The 15,816-nt window shown below is 37.9% G+C and overlaps 1 protein-coding gene across 1 annotated transcript; it reads right to left on the bottom strand.

The window, feature by feature from the left end:
• Nucleotides 1-2,600: 2,600 nt before the first annotated feature.
• On the bottom strand, nt 2,601-15,111 carry LOC128226722 (transmembrane 6 superfamily member 1-like). The gene is made up of 7 exons (XM_052936719.1): nt 14,836-15,111; nt 14,074-14,275; nt 13,248-13,330; nt 11,913-12,022; nt 8,705-8,797; nt 7,397-7,489; nt 2,601-7,093 (listed from the first exon to the last, which is right to left on the bottom strand). Exons 1-7 carry the CDS (start codon nt 15,050-15,052, stop codon nt 6,668-6,670), a joined length of 1,224 nt encoding a protein of 407 aa, XP_052792679.1. The 5' UTR covers nt 15,053-15,111; the 3' UTR covers nt 2,601-6,667.
• Nucleotides 15,112-15,816: the final 705 nt, after the last annotated feature.

Raw genomic sequence — 15,816 nt, 5'->3', positions numbered from 1 at the left:
GGAACTGACGGCAGCAACAAGCACGTGGAAACTGACGACAGCTACAAGCATGTGGAAACGGACGACAGCTACAAGCATGTGGGAACTGACGGCAGCAATCGAATGTGGGAACAGATGGCAGCAACAAACTTGTGAAAACTGACGGCAGCTACAAGCATGTGGGAACTGACGGCAGCTACAAGCATGTAGGAACTGACGGCAGCTACAAGCATGTGGTAACTGACGACAGCTACAAGCATGTGGGAACTGACGGCAGCTACAAGCATGTGGGAACTGACGGCAGCTACAAGCATGTGGGAACTGACGACAGCTACAGGCATATGGTAACTGACGGCAGCTACAAGCATGTGGGAACAGATGGCAGCAACAAGCATGTGGGAACTGACGGCAGCTACAAGCATGTGGAAACTGACGGCAGCAACAAACATGTGGGTACTGACGACAGCTACAAGCATGTGGGAACTGACGGCAGCAACAAGCATGTGGGAACTGACGGCAGCTACAAGCATGTGGGAACTGACGACAGCTACAAGCATGTGGAAACTGACGGCAGCTACAAGCATGTGGGAACAGATGGCAGCAACAAGCATGTGGGAACTGACGACAGCAACAAGCATGTGGGTACTGACGACAGCTACAAGCATGTGGAAACTGACGGCAGCAACAAACATGTGGGAACTGACGACAGCTACAAGCATGTGGGGACTGATGGCAGCAACAAACATGTGGGAACTGACGGCAGCTACAAGCATGTGGGAACTGACGACAGCTACAAGCATGTGGAAACTGACGGCAGCAACAAACATGTGGGAACAGATGGCAGCAACAAGCATGTGGGAACTGACGACAGCAACAAGCATGTGGGAACTGACGACAGCTACAAGCATGTGGAAACTGACGGCAGCAACAAGCATGTGGGAACTGACGACAGCTACAAGCATGTGGGAACTGACGGCAGCAATCGAATATGGGAACAGATGGCAGCAACAAACTTGTGAAAACTGACGGCAGCTACAAGCATGTGGGAACTGACGGCAGCAACAAGCATGTGGAAACTGACGACAGCTACAAGCATGTGGGAACTGACGACAGCTACAAGCATGTGGGAACTGACGGCAGCAATCGAATGTGGGAACAGATGGCAGCAACAAACTTGTGGAAACTGACGGCAGCTACAAGCATGTGGGAACTGACGGCAGCTACAAGCATGTGGGAACTGACGGCAGCTACAAGCATGTGGAAACTGACGACAGCTACAAGCATGTGGGAACTGACGGCAGCTACAAGCATGTGGGAACTGACGGCAGCTACAAGCATGTGGAAACTGACGACAGCTACAAGCATGTGGTAACTGACGGCAGCTACAAGCATGTGGGAACTGACGGCAGCAACAAGCATGTGGGAACTGACGGCAGCTACAAGCATGTGGAAACTGACGACAGCTACAAGCATGTGGGAACTGACGACAGCTACAAGCATGTGGGAACTGACGGCAGCTACAAGCATGTGGGAACTGACGGCAGCTACAAGCATGTGGGAACTGACGACAGCTACAAGCATGTGGAAACTGACGGCAGCAACAAACATGTGGGAACAGATGGCAGCAACAAGCATGTGGGAACTGACGACAGCAACAAGCATGTGGGTACTGACGACAGCTACAAGCATGTGGAAACTGACGGCAGCAACAAACATGTGGGAACTGACGACAGCTACAAGCATGTGGGGACTGATGGCAGCAACAAGCATGTGGGAACTGACGGCAGCTACAAGCATGTGGAAACTGACGACAGCTACAAGCATGTGGAAACTGACGACAGCAACAAGCATGTGGGAACTGACGGCAGCAACAAGCATGTGGGAACTGACGACAGCTACAAGCATGTGGGAACTGACGGCAGCTACAAGCATGTGGAAACTGACGACAGCTACAAGCATGTGGGAACTGACGACAGCTACAAGCATGTGGGAACTGACGACAGCTACAAGCATGTGGGAACTGACGGCAGCTACAAGCATGTGGGAACTGACGGCAGCAATCGAATGTGGGAACAGATGGCTGCAATAAACTTGTGGAAACAGATGGCAGCACCAAACATGTGGGAACAGATGGCAGCAACATACATGTGTGAACTGATGACAGCAACAAACATGTGGGAACAGATGGCAGCAACAAACATGTGGGAACAGATGGCACCAATCGAATGTGGGAACAGATGGCAGCAACAAACTTATGGAAACATATGGCAGCAACATACATGTGGGAACAGATGGCAGCAACATACATGTGGGAACAGATGGCAGCAACATACATGTAGGAATAGATGGCAGCAACAAACATGTGGGAAATGATGGCAGCAACAAACATGTGGTGAAAGATGGCAGGAACACACATGTGGTGAAAGATGACAGCAACATATATATGGGAACAGATGGTTGCAACACACATATGGTAACGGATTGGAGCAACAAACACTGGGATGATGTACATGTAGTAAAACTAGAACAGCTTTTTATATCATTATCTCTAAATTTGATTGAACCAAGGTCAGACATTTAGCCCAAGTTATGTGGATGCAGTAACCTTATAACAGAAGATATGAATTGATGTACATTTTATTTCTCTAAAATATAATATAAAAATAAATCATTACATGTAAAAGTATAAGTTTGTAGAATTATATAAAAATACTATCTTTGACAATACATCATTAATGTGGAGTATGGTTAAAAAATGTTAACAAATATACTGAAAATATATATATGTGAATATCTTGAACAGTAGCTGCCATATGGCGAGTGTTGCATGTTATGAGTAATCCCATGATTGTCTTTTACATTTTACATTTGAAGTTTAATAAAGTACATCAAACCTATTGAGCATAGAAATAGCTCCATCTAAAAAGTACAGAACATCAAAATAATGAGAATAGAAAAGGATCTATCTTAAAAGTGCAGCACATTCAGCCATAATGAGAATAGAAAAGCTTTCATCTAAAGTATACAGTACATCAAAGCATATTGAGAATATGATTAGTTCTACCTAAAAGTACCTTACATCAAACAAGTTCAATCTATTTAAAAGGTACATCAAACCATTTCAAGAATAACAATAGAAATGATTTGATCTAAATGTTTTAATATAATTGTATTTAACTTCATTAATTGAAGCTTATTCATGAAGCTGCGTAGCATAACTTCTTTTAATAACAATATGGCCATCATCAAATAATACATTGGCAATTCCAACAAAGACACCTACAGCTAAAAAACAACACAAAAAACACACAAACCCGCACACACTTGAACAAATCAAGAAAAGAAAAGTCATCATAGTATACAATCTTCAACAAACACTCGTAAAGAAATAAATAATGAATAAGAATTGCATAAATGTCTTGATTTTCATAATAAAATGCTAAAAAAATACACAATTTTCATATACTGTGAAATCATTAATGTTCGTGGGGCATTAATGTTCGTGGTTTTCGTGGGTTGGGTGATCCACGAATTCAAGATCCCACGAAATATAAACCCTTTATTCACTTTTTCAATTGCCTTGTTACGTACATACTCTAGTATATTCTTTACAGAGGTCGCAGTATACAGTGTTAAAACCTGTCTCACTGCAGGGGCGTAGCTAGGTCTTAAATACTTGTAGGCCCGATGGTTCTATGTGAGTTTTGGTACTTTTATATGTGCATTACACACCCTTAATTATATTTGCAATGATTACAATAAAATCAAGCAATACATCCTGCACGTAGTTTTAATAAACACCAACATTTGGTTAAAATAAAACAAACTTTTGAGTTGTACAAAGTGTTTGAACTGCTATTAGTTCGATCAATTAAACCTACTGTCTGTAGCGATTTGGCGTATACGTCAACGTAGCACGTGGAACGAACAAGTGAAAACGAAGGCACATGCCACCACATCCGTCCGTACGTGTGAACTTTGCATTGGTTTTACTTCAATCGATCATTTAAAACGTTTCCAAAATAACAGTCGCTTGAACGGCGCGGTGAAAAGTGTTGAAAGTAACTGTTCGAAGTCATTGTAACGGTGATACAATTTAACCGTCTCTTTGGTGACACAAAGTGAGTACCTGGAACACTCATGAAGGCAGGTTCGGTTCTGGTAAAACTTGTTCAACCGCTCTTTGAGGTGAAAGCGGCTCAACGCTCAAACTCAACCGCTGAAGCAACAACAGTACAACATTTTCATTCTCGGGTATTCCACGAACAATAACTAATCGAAAATTCCGTCTTGAGCGAGACAGATCTATATCCATAGATAGTTCGGATGACTACCGTATCGTATAAGTTTGTTTTTAAAGCGCACATGTAGTGAACTTTTAACTACCTATTATAGTATAATGGATGTGAGAGTACTTCAAAAAGTTATGTTTAAGCTATTTTTTATATCGGATTTCGGAAAAACGCTTAATTTTAAACAGAAATCCGGAATTCTATTTAGTTTAAATTATGCATCATACGTCCGAATATTGCTTGATTTTCTATTCATGTAATAGTTAGATGACATGAAGTAAAATATAAATGATAAAGAAAAGGCGAAGCAAGCTTTGCGAACGAGCTCCTCTTAATCCTGAAGACCATTCAACACCCGTCAAAGTTTAAATTTATAATTACGCAGACCTTTATATAATCCAATAAGGCTACATACAATTATAGCTTCATCAAAGTAAATTTATGATTCTGTGTACATTGGCATATATTGTACGTTTATACTGATATAGTGGGTGGCGGCGGAGGATTCTCCTCGTGGCGGATTGTCCACCCAGATATGTATTCTGGGAATTTTTATTATACACATGCTATTGACTCATGTTTTATTTTACGATATTTCGTAAAAACACTTTTATGGCATTAACAAATGCCCTATTTTCATTCAAAGCTCGTGTTACGTTTTCCCTTCATCCATACGAACTTGACTTAGTACCTTGACGTTGGACAATACATAAATACTGATATAGTGATATATGTATATATGCTGTGATTCACATGATATTACAACATGGCATAACATTTTTGACTACCCTTTTAGAACAAGTCTCATTGCATGCATTAAGAATGATGAGCATGACATTCAGGGGCGTAGCTTTGCCTATTAAAAAGTATAGGCCCACTTGGTGGGGGGGGGGGACCTCCCCCGGGATGTTTTTTTTACTCCAGATCGAATATGGTGCGTTTTAGCTTATATTTTGAGTTTTATATTGCACTTCACTAAACTTTATTGTTGTCTAGCTTATGATGTACAATAACAGAACAGAAATACAAAACTTATTAGAAAAAATATGCTTAGTTTACCTGTAGTTTTAACTTGAATGTTAATTAAGCTGTCACCCCCTTACCTTTCAGTTATTATTGCAGATTTGGACGTTTTGTATTTTTCATTTTTGGAAACGAAGTGTAGGCCCGGGCATACCGTGCCTATTGGAGCTACGCCGATGCACTGTATAACTTACAATCATTATTCTGTTAATATATTATAACTGCCTTTAACAAATAATGAACCAAATCAATTAAATGTGTTTTATGCAACAAATGACAGTTATAAGCACGTGTTTAAACGTGTGCTGTTAATGAAAATCTCCAAGTTTACAAGATGTGCGTGATGAGTGTCCATACTCGATTTTTTTATTTAATAAAATAATTAATCGATTACTAGTAAATTGAAGGTTACTAAGCACCGAACGTGACAATATACGCACCTTTTCGGTGTTTGCAAAATTCTTAATTGGCATTCAATGGCTTCCCCTATCCGTATTTATGATCAGGGTACATCTTCTTTTATTACCTTTAAATCGATAAGTGACATGGGTATATGCACTAATTGGCATGTCGTACCACATTAGCGAGTGTCATAAACCGAGTGACGTAGAGACGGAAATCTCTGGCCAGCGCGTGGATATTATGCAGACGATCTAGGACGATCGCATCTTCGATTTTTATTTTTTTTTAAAAATGAAAATCCACGAATTCAAGTACCCACGAAATTGTTTTTTTTGGCAAACCACGAAATTTCATGCCCACGAACATTAATGATTTCACAGTACAACATATATATGTTGATTTCAAAGTCATATAAAAGTAAAAATACAATAACATTTTGGAACTCAACTATTTCTCCAAATGTTTTGTTACCATAACTAAAAGCTACCAATGTTTGTAAAAGTTAAAAAAATCTTGAACAGAAATTTAAAAGCGTGTAAGGAAATAGCTTGTCTTATATAAATGGGTGTACAATTTCAAGTTAATTTTCAATTATTTGAAAGAAAGTGTTCAGCATGTACTTGGTGCAAGGTCACGGTCATTTGAGATCGTAAAGAGCACTTACACGCATAGGTAGAAATGAAGTTTTGAATTGTATGATGGTGAAAGATAATTAAAGGCTTGATATACCATCAGGCCAGGGTGAAACTTCTAACTTTTTTCAAATGTTAACTCTCCTAGATTATAAAAAAGTGGCATAAACGGAGAGTCATCAGGTTTCCGTAACAAAATTCTGGCTGCTCTATTAATTATAAATGCTTTATTTTAGCTAGATTTAGTACTATTTTCCCAAAACTATACAGCAGTAATCAAATTGTGTTCGGACATAAGAGTTGTAATATATTATTTTTCATATCAAAACTAGCCATCAATCAGAGGAGTTTTTTCTGTAGCCTGGTAACACGCCTTGTTTCAGAAATGACAGGTGGAGTTTTCTTGGGGCGTATTGGAGAAGCTTGTTTTGGTAAAGATTGACTTTGTCCCTGAATATTGCTCAGATATGGCGCAAGTTTATCTCTAATCTCAAACCTATGGCAGTAAACAGCAAACAGGTGTGGCACTATGACGAGACTAAGGTTCACTAGCCAGAAAATGGACCTCGCGAGGATCGTGTCAGGTACAAGGTGCTCAGTAGGCGTGCTCCATTTCAGCGAACACCAGATGTACACGAGCTGGCCTTGCATCGTCCCGCCAGCGCATAGCAGGCTCCAGTCCTTAATCCATGTCTGACCATCATACACCAGTGAACAAATGACAGCAACAAATACTGGTATGTAGTAGTAGAAATATGCCAAGGCCTGAAATAAGACATGGTACCACATATAAATGAATACCATCTTATCGCAACAAAAATGCACTTTACAATGTAAGTATATAATGAACATTTATTCAAGTTATATTCAAATTCTTAAGGGCTTTGAATAATCATTAGGAAAAACAAAACGAGGTTTAATTTGTGTATTTCGTCTACATACACCCTAAAGTCATACTGGGGCTTCTTATCAAATTTAATTCATGTAACATCAAAGAATAATATTTTAACTTGTTTACTAATACAATGTTTAAACAAAGCCAAAAATATATAATACAACATGACCCACCTGAGTCTTTCCATATTGTCTTGGGTCTACAAGATATGGTTCTATGTCTGTGATGTAGAACGTTGTGATGTAATCCTTACAGCCCATGCACGCCTAAAATGTACATGACCAACATATAACAATAGCATCTACAGTATTCATTCAATAAACAACATGCTTCTTAATAGGCACCCCCATGCTGATGCCAACCCATGTGAATATTTCCTATTTGTGTTAAATTTGGAATATTTCGAAGGACTTAACAATTATTGAAACCTAATTTATTTGTGTTGATTCACATGCACTGCATTGATGCCAGACGTTCTTGTGCTAAGTTTTATTTAAATATCTTGAAAGATTTTTGAGTTGTGGCCAAGCTTTTGTATACCGACAACTCTGACAACAACACCAAAGCTACATTTGTATCACAAAACTTCAACACTTTTTTTCAGACGAGCTTACTGGAATGGCAATGATCAGCATATTTGTATAAAGAGTTGATAAGTAATAAGTGTACTGTACATAACGTTTTAAATGAAAGACAAATAATAATTAAAAAATCAATTCTTTTCCATCTAAATGAAAACTTTGATAGACACCTACAAGGAATAATGGTAACTTATTTAGCAACAAATTTGAGTTTGACTTTGTATTTTTATAAGTGTATTCTTAGAAGGTATCTACACAACAGAGCAAATTGCAACACTTATTTGTTCTTGATTTTTTTAAGTCAAACAAGGCAAATAACTCAAGAATTTTGCGCCTTGTTATAGATGTGAAAACTATCTCTGGCAACATGTATACCAAGTTTCATTTGAATATTTTGCAACAGTTTTTGTGATATGGCAAAGATTAAAGTTTTTGCAAATTAACAACAAGACTATGATAATAACTCAACTTCAATTAAACAAGAGCACCGCGAAACGGAGCATTATACGCCCAAAGAAGATTCGGCTTGAGATCTTTAATAAACATTTAGGTTATGCTAGTATACTGCTTACTAGGTGTGAAGTGTTTACAACAAAGGCTTAAACTTCCAATATTGAAACTTTAATGATACTTAAGTTAGCAGTGCTAATAAAAACCTTTGTTCAACAGTATTTTTTTACAACATAGAATAATTGTAAAACAACATACATACTGGTAAGTAATGCAATGAAGGATGTACTAATATGGAATCAGATAAAGTTATTTGGGCACGGAATTGCTAACGGACGGACAGACGGACAGACGGACGGACAGACGATGGAGGCCATAACATAATACGACCCTTCGGGCGTATAAAAACAGTCACTCTAAAAATGACCTTAGAAAAGCCAGAGTACTTACAATCATTCTAAACATGCAGACAAGGATCGCCAGAGAAAACCAGGCAATGAAGAATTTCTCTACGGTCCTCTCAACTGGACTTTTGCCTCTGAACTGAAAACACATCAAGAACAGTAGTACGATTTTTTTCAGAATATATAAAAGAATATTGAACATAAGCAGATAAATCAATAAACATCAATTACATATTATTGTAAATTATAGGCAGCAGCTGGTTTACACATAATGTTAGCAAATATCTGTGGTCAAAATTAGCATGAGCCTGCAAGTGCTCCACTGTAAAAATACCATACAGGCTTGCTCAAATTTTGAATTCAATGTAGCAGGTCTTGTTTAACAAGAGCTCGACTACGCCGCTTTGACTTAGAATACAATAACGATGTAATAATACCAAGTTTGGTCTCTTTATGTCAAACCTAAAATTATTCGATACAAAAGGTGACTTTGATGCTGCCCTCCCACCAGCCTGCCCAAACAATGACGCAAGTCATTCAAATAACTTGATTTTCCATAATGAAAATGTGGTTAAGAATATACAAATATGCCTTTCAAAGGAAATTAAAAAAAATAATAAAAAAATTCAAGGGCTATAATTTGTATTTAGGCTTAAAACGGAGTTATGTTTCTTGTTGTAAGATGGTCGTAAATAATTTTGAATTTTATTAAGTGCATTTAATGAACGGTATAGAAGTTTTTTTATTAAAATCCCAACTTGCCCTTAACTTTTACTTGCATAAAACTTTAACCTAAGTCAATCAGGGGCCATAACTTGTATATAGGATAATATGGAGTTATGTAACCTCATTGGGTGATGGTCCTGACAATTGTGTGAAGTATTAAGTCAATTGAATGAAGGGTATAAAAGTTATTAAACAATATCCCAACCTGCCCTAAAACTTTAACCTAAGTTCCATAGTCAATCAGGGGCCATAATTTGTATAAAAGATAATATGGAGTTATCTAACCTCATTATGTGATGGCTCTGAACATCTGTGTGAAGTATTAAGTCAATTGAATGAATGGTATTGGAGTTTTAAGTGAAAATCCCAACTTGCCCTAAAACTTTAACCTGCTCTAAAACTTGAACCTAAGTCAATCAGGGGCCATAACTTGTATTTAGGATAATATGGAGTTATGTAACTTCATTGTGTGATGGTCTTGAATAACTGTGTGAAGTATTAAGTCAATTGAACAAAGGATATAGAAGTTATTAATAAATATTCTAACTTGCCCTAAAACTTTAACCTAAGTTCCATAGACAATCAGGGGCCATAATCTGTGTAAAGAATAATATGGAGTTATCTAACCTCATCATGTGATGGCCCTGAACAACTGCGTGAAGTATTAAGTCAATTGAATGTAGAGTATTGGACTTATAAGTGAACATCCAAACTTGCCCTAAAACTTTAACCGGACGCCGGCGCCGGGGCGATAAGTATAGCCCACCTATTCTTCGAATAGTCAAACTAAAAATCATGATGTCAAGCAATAGCATGAGAATTCCCGATTGCTTTTTCAAAACTTCAATTTTAATGACTGAGATGTTCATTTCTAACAGTTTGTCTGTGTTGGTGTTTAGATTCCAAAGACTAAATGTTGTCTGTTTGTGATATATCACATCATTATTAAAGTAATCTCAAAAGCAAGTCCGGTAAGTGCTTCTATACTATGGTAGACCCGATGGCATTGTGGAAGTGTTGATTTCATTTTTCAAATTAACACAGAGATAAAATCGAATCTACATATTGTGACAAAATGATAAGCCTAATTTATACTAAAACAAGAGATGTTTGTCAAACATTACGTATGCCCCCTCCTGAGCGCCATGTTGTCTGGATTATATGGACAATTGAATGAAATATGCATTGACCGAAATGACAGCTGATTTGTCACTGACATTGGATGCTGTTAAGGTAGTTTTAACATTATGACCATTCAAAGTGTGAGGATAGAGTGTGTAATGACCATGACCTTTGACTCTATGACCTCAAAATCCATAGGAGTCATCAGCGGGTCACCAAAAATCTAAATGTCAAGTTTGAGGGCCATGGGTGCAGAGCATTGTCAAGTTATCACACAGACAAGCTTTTTTCGTACAAGGTCACTGTGACCTTCACCTTTGGCCCAATGACGCCCAAAAACAATAGGGGTCATCTACAGGTAAGACGCAACTCCAAGTCAAGTTTGAGGGCCATGGGTGCAGGCATTGTTGAGTTATCACTCGAACCATTTTTGCACTCAAGTTCACTGTGACCTTGACCTTTGACCCGACGACTCCTAAAATCATTAAGGGTCATCTACTGGTCAGGCCCAACTTCCGTGTGAAGTTTGATGATCATTGGTTCAGGCATTCTTGAGATATCACTGGGAGAAGATTTGTTAACTTTTTTGCCGTAAAGGTTACTGTGACCTTGACCTTGGCCTGATGACCCCCAAAGTCAAGAGGGGTCATCTACTGGTCAGGCCCAACCTCCTAGTAAAGTTTGAGGGCCATGGGTGCAGGCATTGTTGAGTTATCACTCGGACAACCTTTTATCATTCAAGGTCACTGTGACCTTGACCTTTGATCCAATGACCCCTTAAATCAATAGGGGCCATCTACTGGTCAGGCCCAACCTCCAAGTCAAGTTCGAGGGCCATGGGTGCAGGCATTGTCGAGTTATCACTGGGACAACCTTTTACCATTCAAGGTCATTGTGACCTTGACCTTTGGTCCAATGACGCCCAAAAACAATAGGGGTCATCTACTGGTCACGCCCAACCTCCAAGTCAAATTTGAGAGCCAGGGGTGCAGGCATTGTCGAGTTATCACTGGGACAACCTTTCATCATTCAAGGTAATTGTGACCTTGACCTTTGGCCCAATGAGCCCCAAAAACAATATGGGTCATCTACTGGTCAGGCCCAACTTCCATATCAAGTTTGATGACCATAGGTCTAGGCATTGTTGAGTTATCACTCAGACATGCTTTCAAATTCATTTACCATTAAAGGTCACTGTGACCTTGACCTTTGACCTGATGAGCCCTAAAATCAATAGGGGTCATCTACTAATCAGGCCCAACCTTCATGTCAAGTTTGATGACCATAAGTCCAGGAATTGTTGAGTTATCACTCGGACAAGGTTTGGTCTACCGACGGACCGACCGACAGACATGCCTGTGCAAAGCAATATACCCCTCTTCTTCGAAGGGGGGCATAATAAGTACCTGTCTCTTCTTCAGGTGAAAGCCTTCCCTGAAGAATCTAACTCCAGCATAAATGGGGTAAACCACATATGGGACGTTGAGCAAATATGACCACTTTATGCCTTTGTTACCTGGAAATACAGTAACAAGTATTACAATATGCAATTTCAATGGCCTGACGTCAAAATTCAAAAGCCATAAAATTCCAAATTTCAGTAGCAACATTTTTTTTGGTATATTTTAGGTCACTTCATAACACATGGTATGTTAACAATATGCAAAAGTAACAATTTCTGAAGGTTCGGCACTTTTGTTTCTCTGTGAGATGTCCAATCACTGTTTGACATTTTCATCACATGATATAACACCATTTTCTCACTGGACTTTTTATTTGGAATTTTACAATAAAATTAGGCTCGCCTTCATAATTTCAGCGACCAGTAAAAATTTCAAAACTGGATAAAATGTAGCTTCGGCATTTTCACGTGAGGCCATCGATATGCTGTTGATCAATTACTTCATTCAAACCACTAAAATTTGTTATGCTGATGACCGATATCACCCAAGTTTTAGTATTCTGAGGAATTGCATGCTTTGGCTATTAAATGGTATTTCAATTGGATCTAATTTTTTAAAGAGGTTAACATGAAGTTAACAAATATTATTTTTAGTAATGCCAGGAACAATGTTTATGTCAATAAGGAAAGCAAGCAATTCCTTTCAAATCTGCTTGAAATTATCCCATGCAGTCGCAATTTTTATAGGTTCTTAGAAAACATTGGAAGAGTCCCACTCCAAAGCCTATTACTCCCAGAACAGTGCATCCTGCTCATGTACAAAGTGACATACTTAAGATGAATGGGTCCTCAAGAAAAACAATGAAAGTAGGACTTATACATACTTCATTCTTATTTATACCAATTTCACTAAGTATTGCTATCAAATTTATTTATAATAGAAGATGTGTATCACAGTATTCACTTTATGAAGTGCTGTACACTTAACAACAGACTTAAGATCTTACTATTTAAGTAAAACATCCAATGAATATGTTCAAGTCACCCACCTTCACAAGAAAACTGTTTAATAAATGAAGATGGTTATATCAAAGCTGCAATGAAGTTAAGAACTCTACCCTGGAAATTTAATTGTTTCTTAAAGATGTTCTCTTACTCATTAAGCAGTACCGCATAAAACACAGTATTTCTTCCTTGGCTTATGAGATGATTGTTGATCTCCGAAACTCTTGAAGGACATACAAGTCATTTAATATTTGTGCGTTTTAAGCTATTAAATACACGGTAATTTACATGCTGTTTTTGTGTGAATAAACTTTGATTTTGAAACTGGTAATACCTGTCCAATTTCCTGGCATGAAGACTATCATACTGTTCATGATTGAGCCAACCCAATATAGACCCAACTGCCTGTAGTCTGCACTGAAACATACAAACAGACAGAAAATTACAGACCACCTAAACAGTGATTACGAAAGGCCTAACAAAAACATAGGTTTGTTTCGGATTACACAACCGACTATGTATTTTTTACCACCAACTGATTTTTATTTTTCAATTTCCAGTCTTTAAACCACATATGAATGTTTATCTCAATAAGACACAGTTTTATAAATATATCTTAGTTGAAAACCTTATTCTGACTGAGAGTGCTTGATGATACCCGTAAAGTTATGGCTATTTTTATTGAAGCGCAGTTCATGCCAAAAATGGGGCTAAGTTTTGAAATTATTTTTGAGGGTACTATTTGCCATGGAAAAAAACAACCTTCCTACTGACAGATACCTTTTTCAGACTGTTACCAGAAACAGGCATTATAAATACTGATTAGGTCTATGAGATTTGTAAAAGAAAGAGAGAGCACATAGGCATTGAATAGTCAGAATGTTGCTTTTACTTTAGTTTTAAAAATATTCTTATTGTAACCATAGAGGACAATCCCCTTGAAAAAGTGTGTGCAACATATTACATGCATGCTACAATTTTATATGGTCAAGATAATTAAAAAATAATATGCATAAATGTTCCTTCCAAGGCTTAATAAATTAATTATGTGTGTCATTTTCAAAACTAACTTGGTATTTCTGTTGCTGAATAAAGAGCTTTTTGGCAACTTGCTTCAGCTGAAGTTGTTGTGTTGGCTGTGTGTAACTGCTAGTACCTACCCAGTACTCATGAGGGCAATCATAGCGAGGTACATGGCAAAGTGTCCTGTGCCATCCCAGTAATTAATGAGGCAACCATAGGAGCTTCGCAAATAGGGCTCCCCTTCTCGTAGATAGAACTCCATGAAACCCTTCACATAGCCATCAAGTTCCAGTGCAATGAATAGGTCAACCACACATGTAAAACTGAAGATACTGAACACTGAAACAATAAGAAATCAATCAACTAATACACCATTGAATGCAATATATAGGTTCAACTGTTCCATACAGGGAGTAACAAATACATGTACCTGTTAATATTACTTTTAATATAGAACAATAGCACAAACCTACTTTACAAGAAGAATTTATATACTTTCTTGATCAGGTCTAATACAGCCCAAAAATTTAATTTTTATTTATATATAATAGTTGAATATGAACTATTTTGATTTACTTAAAGCCTCCGTGCCACTTAGGATTAAATAATTAGCTCCCTTGCATGGCACTTGGCGCAAGACAGAATAGTAATGTGAAGGTGTAATATACTCAGCAATGGATAAAACCAAAGAAATATTTGCTATTTTTATCACTGTTCATAACAGTGCAAGTAAAGGATGGTATTTTTTAAAAGAGCTGGAATGATTATCACGCTCAGATGACTGTGAGTGAAAACAAGAACAAATAATCAAATATGATGTATACACCCACAGTAATATGTCATCAACGGATGAAAGATAGGAAATACTGATTTAAATATTGCGTTAAATTTTAATTTACCATAGAACAGTGGTTCTTTTTTACACGGACTTCTCCTCACCCAAACACAGCACAGCAGCCCAAACAATGGAAGAGTGATGACGCCAGACATGAACACCCAACGCTGATCCTCCATCACTGCCAACTTGTCAAGGGTGTAAATGAGTGGTGCGGCAAGAAAGCTGCCTAAACCCACCAGAACAACTAAAGGAACGCTATCTAAAAATTGCAGAGACATGTTTTACTTGTAAGATCTTAAAACGCAGAGACAAAATGATAGTTGTAGCAACACGTATGGTTGCCTTGATCGAATGGAAATTGTGTTAATCGATTAAGTATAGGGTCAAAACGGCCATGTACCAAAAACGTTTGTCGTAATCGTGTAGCGATTCAAAGGGGGTGAACCTTCGTTGCGATATGTATACGACACAAATATTATTTACCTCCCTTATCTCATGTCCCACTGCATTTCTTCACTAATGTAATGAGTCTGTATTGGTCAATGAATAAGCAAACATCAGAGAAATTGAACAAATTTACACAAGGTTTATGGTACTCATAACATCATGTATTATGGCAATTCAAAATGTAGCATTATTTACATTTTCAGAAACAGCCCATGTTTTCGTGGTCTCACGGTCTCGGCGTAACTCATCTTACAGAAATAAGGAAAAAACAACTGCAAATTAACACAAGCTACATATTCACAGTATCGAGCTTTTATTATAAAACTTGTTCAAACATCCTAGGTTTGTAACAAGTGTTCAATCCATGCGTTAATGAGTGAGATACCAAGACTCCCCACCCCCTGTATACAGAATACTCAGGACTTTTGTGTCTGCGTACTGAATAATGACAACTAAAGAATCTGCGACCCGATCTTTCAATATAGCCTGTAGACCAACTAAGCCCGATCTTTCAATATAGCCTGTAGACCAACTACGCCCGATATTTCAATATAGCCTGTAGACCAACTAAGCCCGATCTTTCAATATAACTTGT

The sequence above is a fragment of the Mya arenaria genome, chromosome 3, assembly GCF_026914265.1.
Source record: "Mya arenaria isolate MELC-2E11 chromosome 3, ASM2691426v1".
Taxonomy (NCBI): domain Eukaryota; kingdom Metazoa; phylum Mollusca; class Bivalvia; order Myida; family Myidae; genus Mya; species Mya arenaria.
The sequence above is the reverse complement of the archived record's forward strand: the minus strand, read 5'-3'. Positions and strand labels throughout refer to the sequence as shown.

Bases quoted from the DNA above. Each gene is read 5' to 3' on its own strand.
- LOC128226722 (XM_052936719.1), bottom strand. From the start codon at position 15,052: ATGTCTCTGCAATTTTTAGATAGCGTTCCTTTAGTTGTTCTGGTGGGT. The intron at 7,490-8,704 runs GTAAGTACTCTG...TGTACATTTTAG, and splicing joins TCTGCATGTTTAGAATGATT to GCGTGCATGGGCTGTAAGGA. The intron at 7,094-7,396 runs GTGGGTCATGTT...GTCTTATTTCAG, and splicing joins GACAATATGGAAAGACTCAG to GCCTTGGCATATTTCTACTA.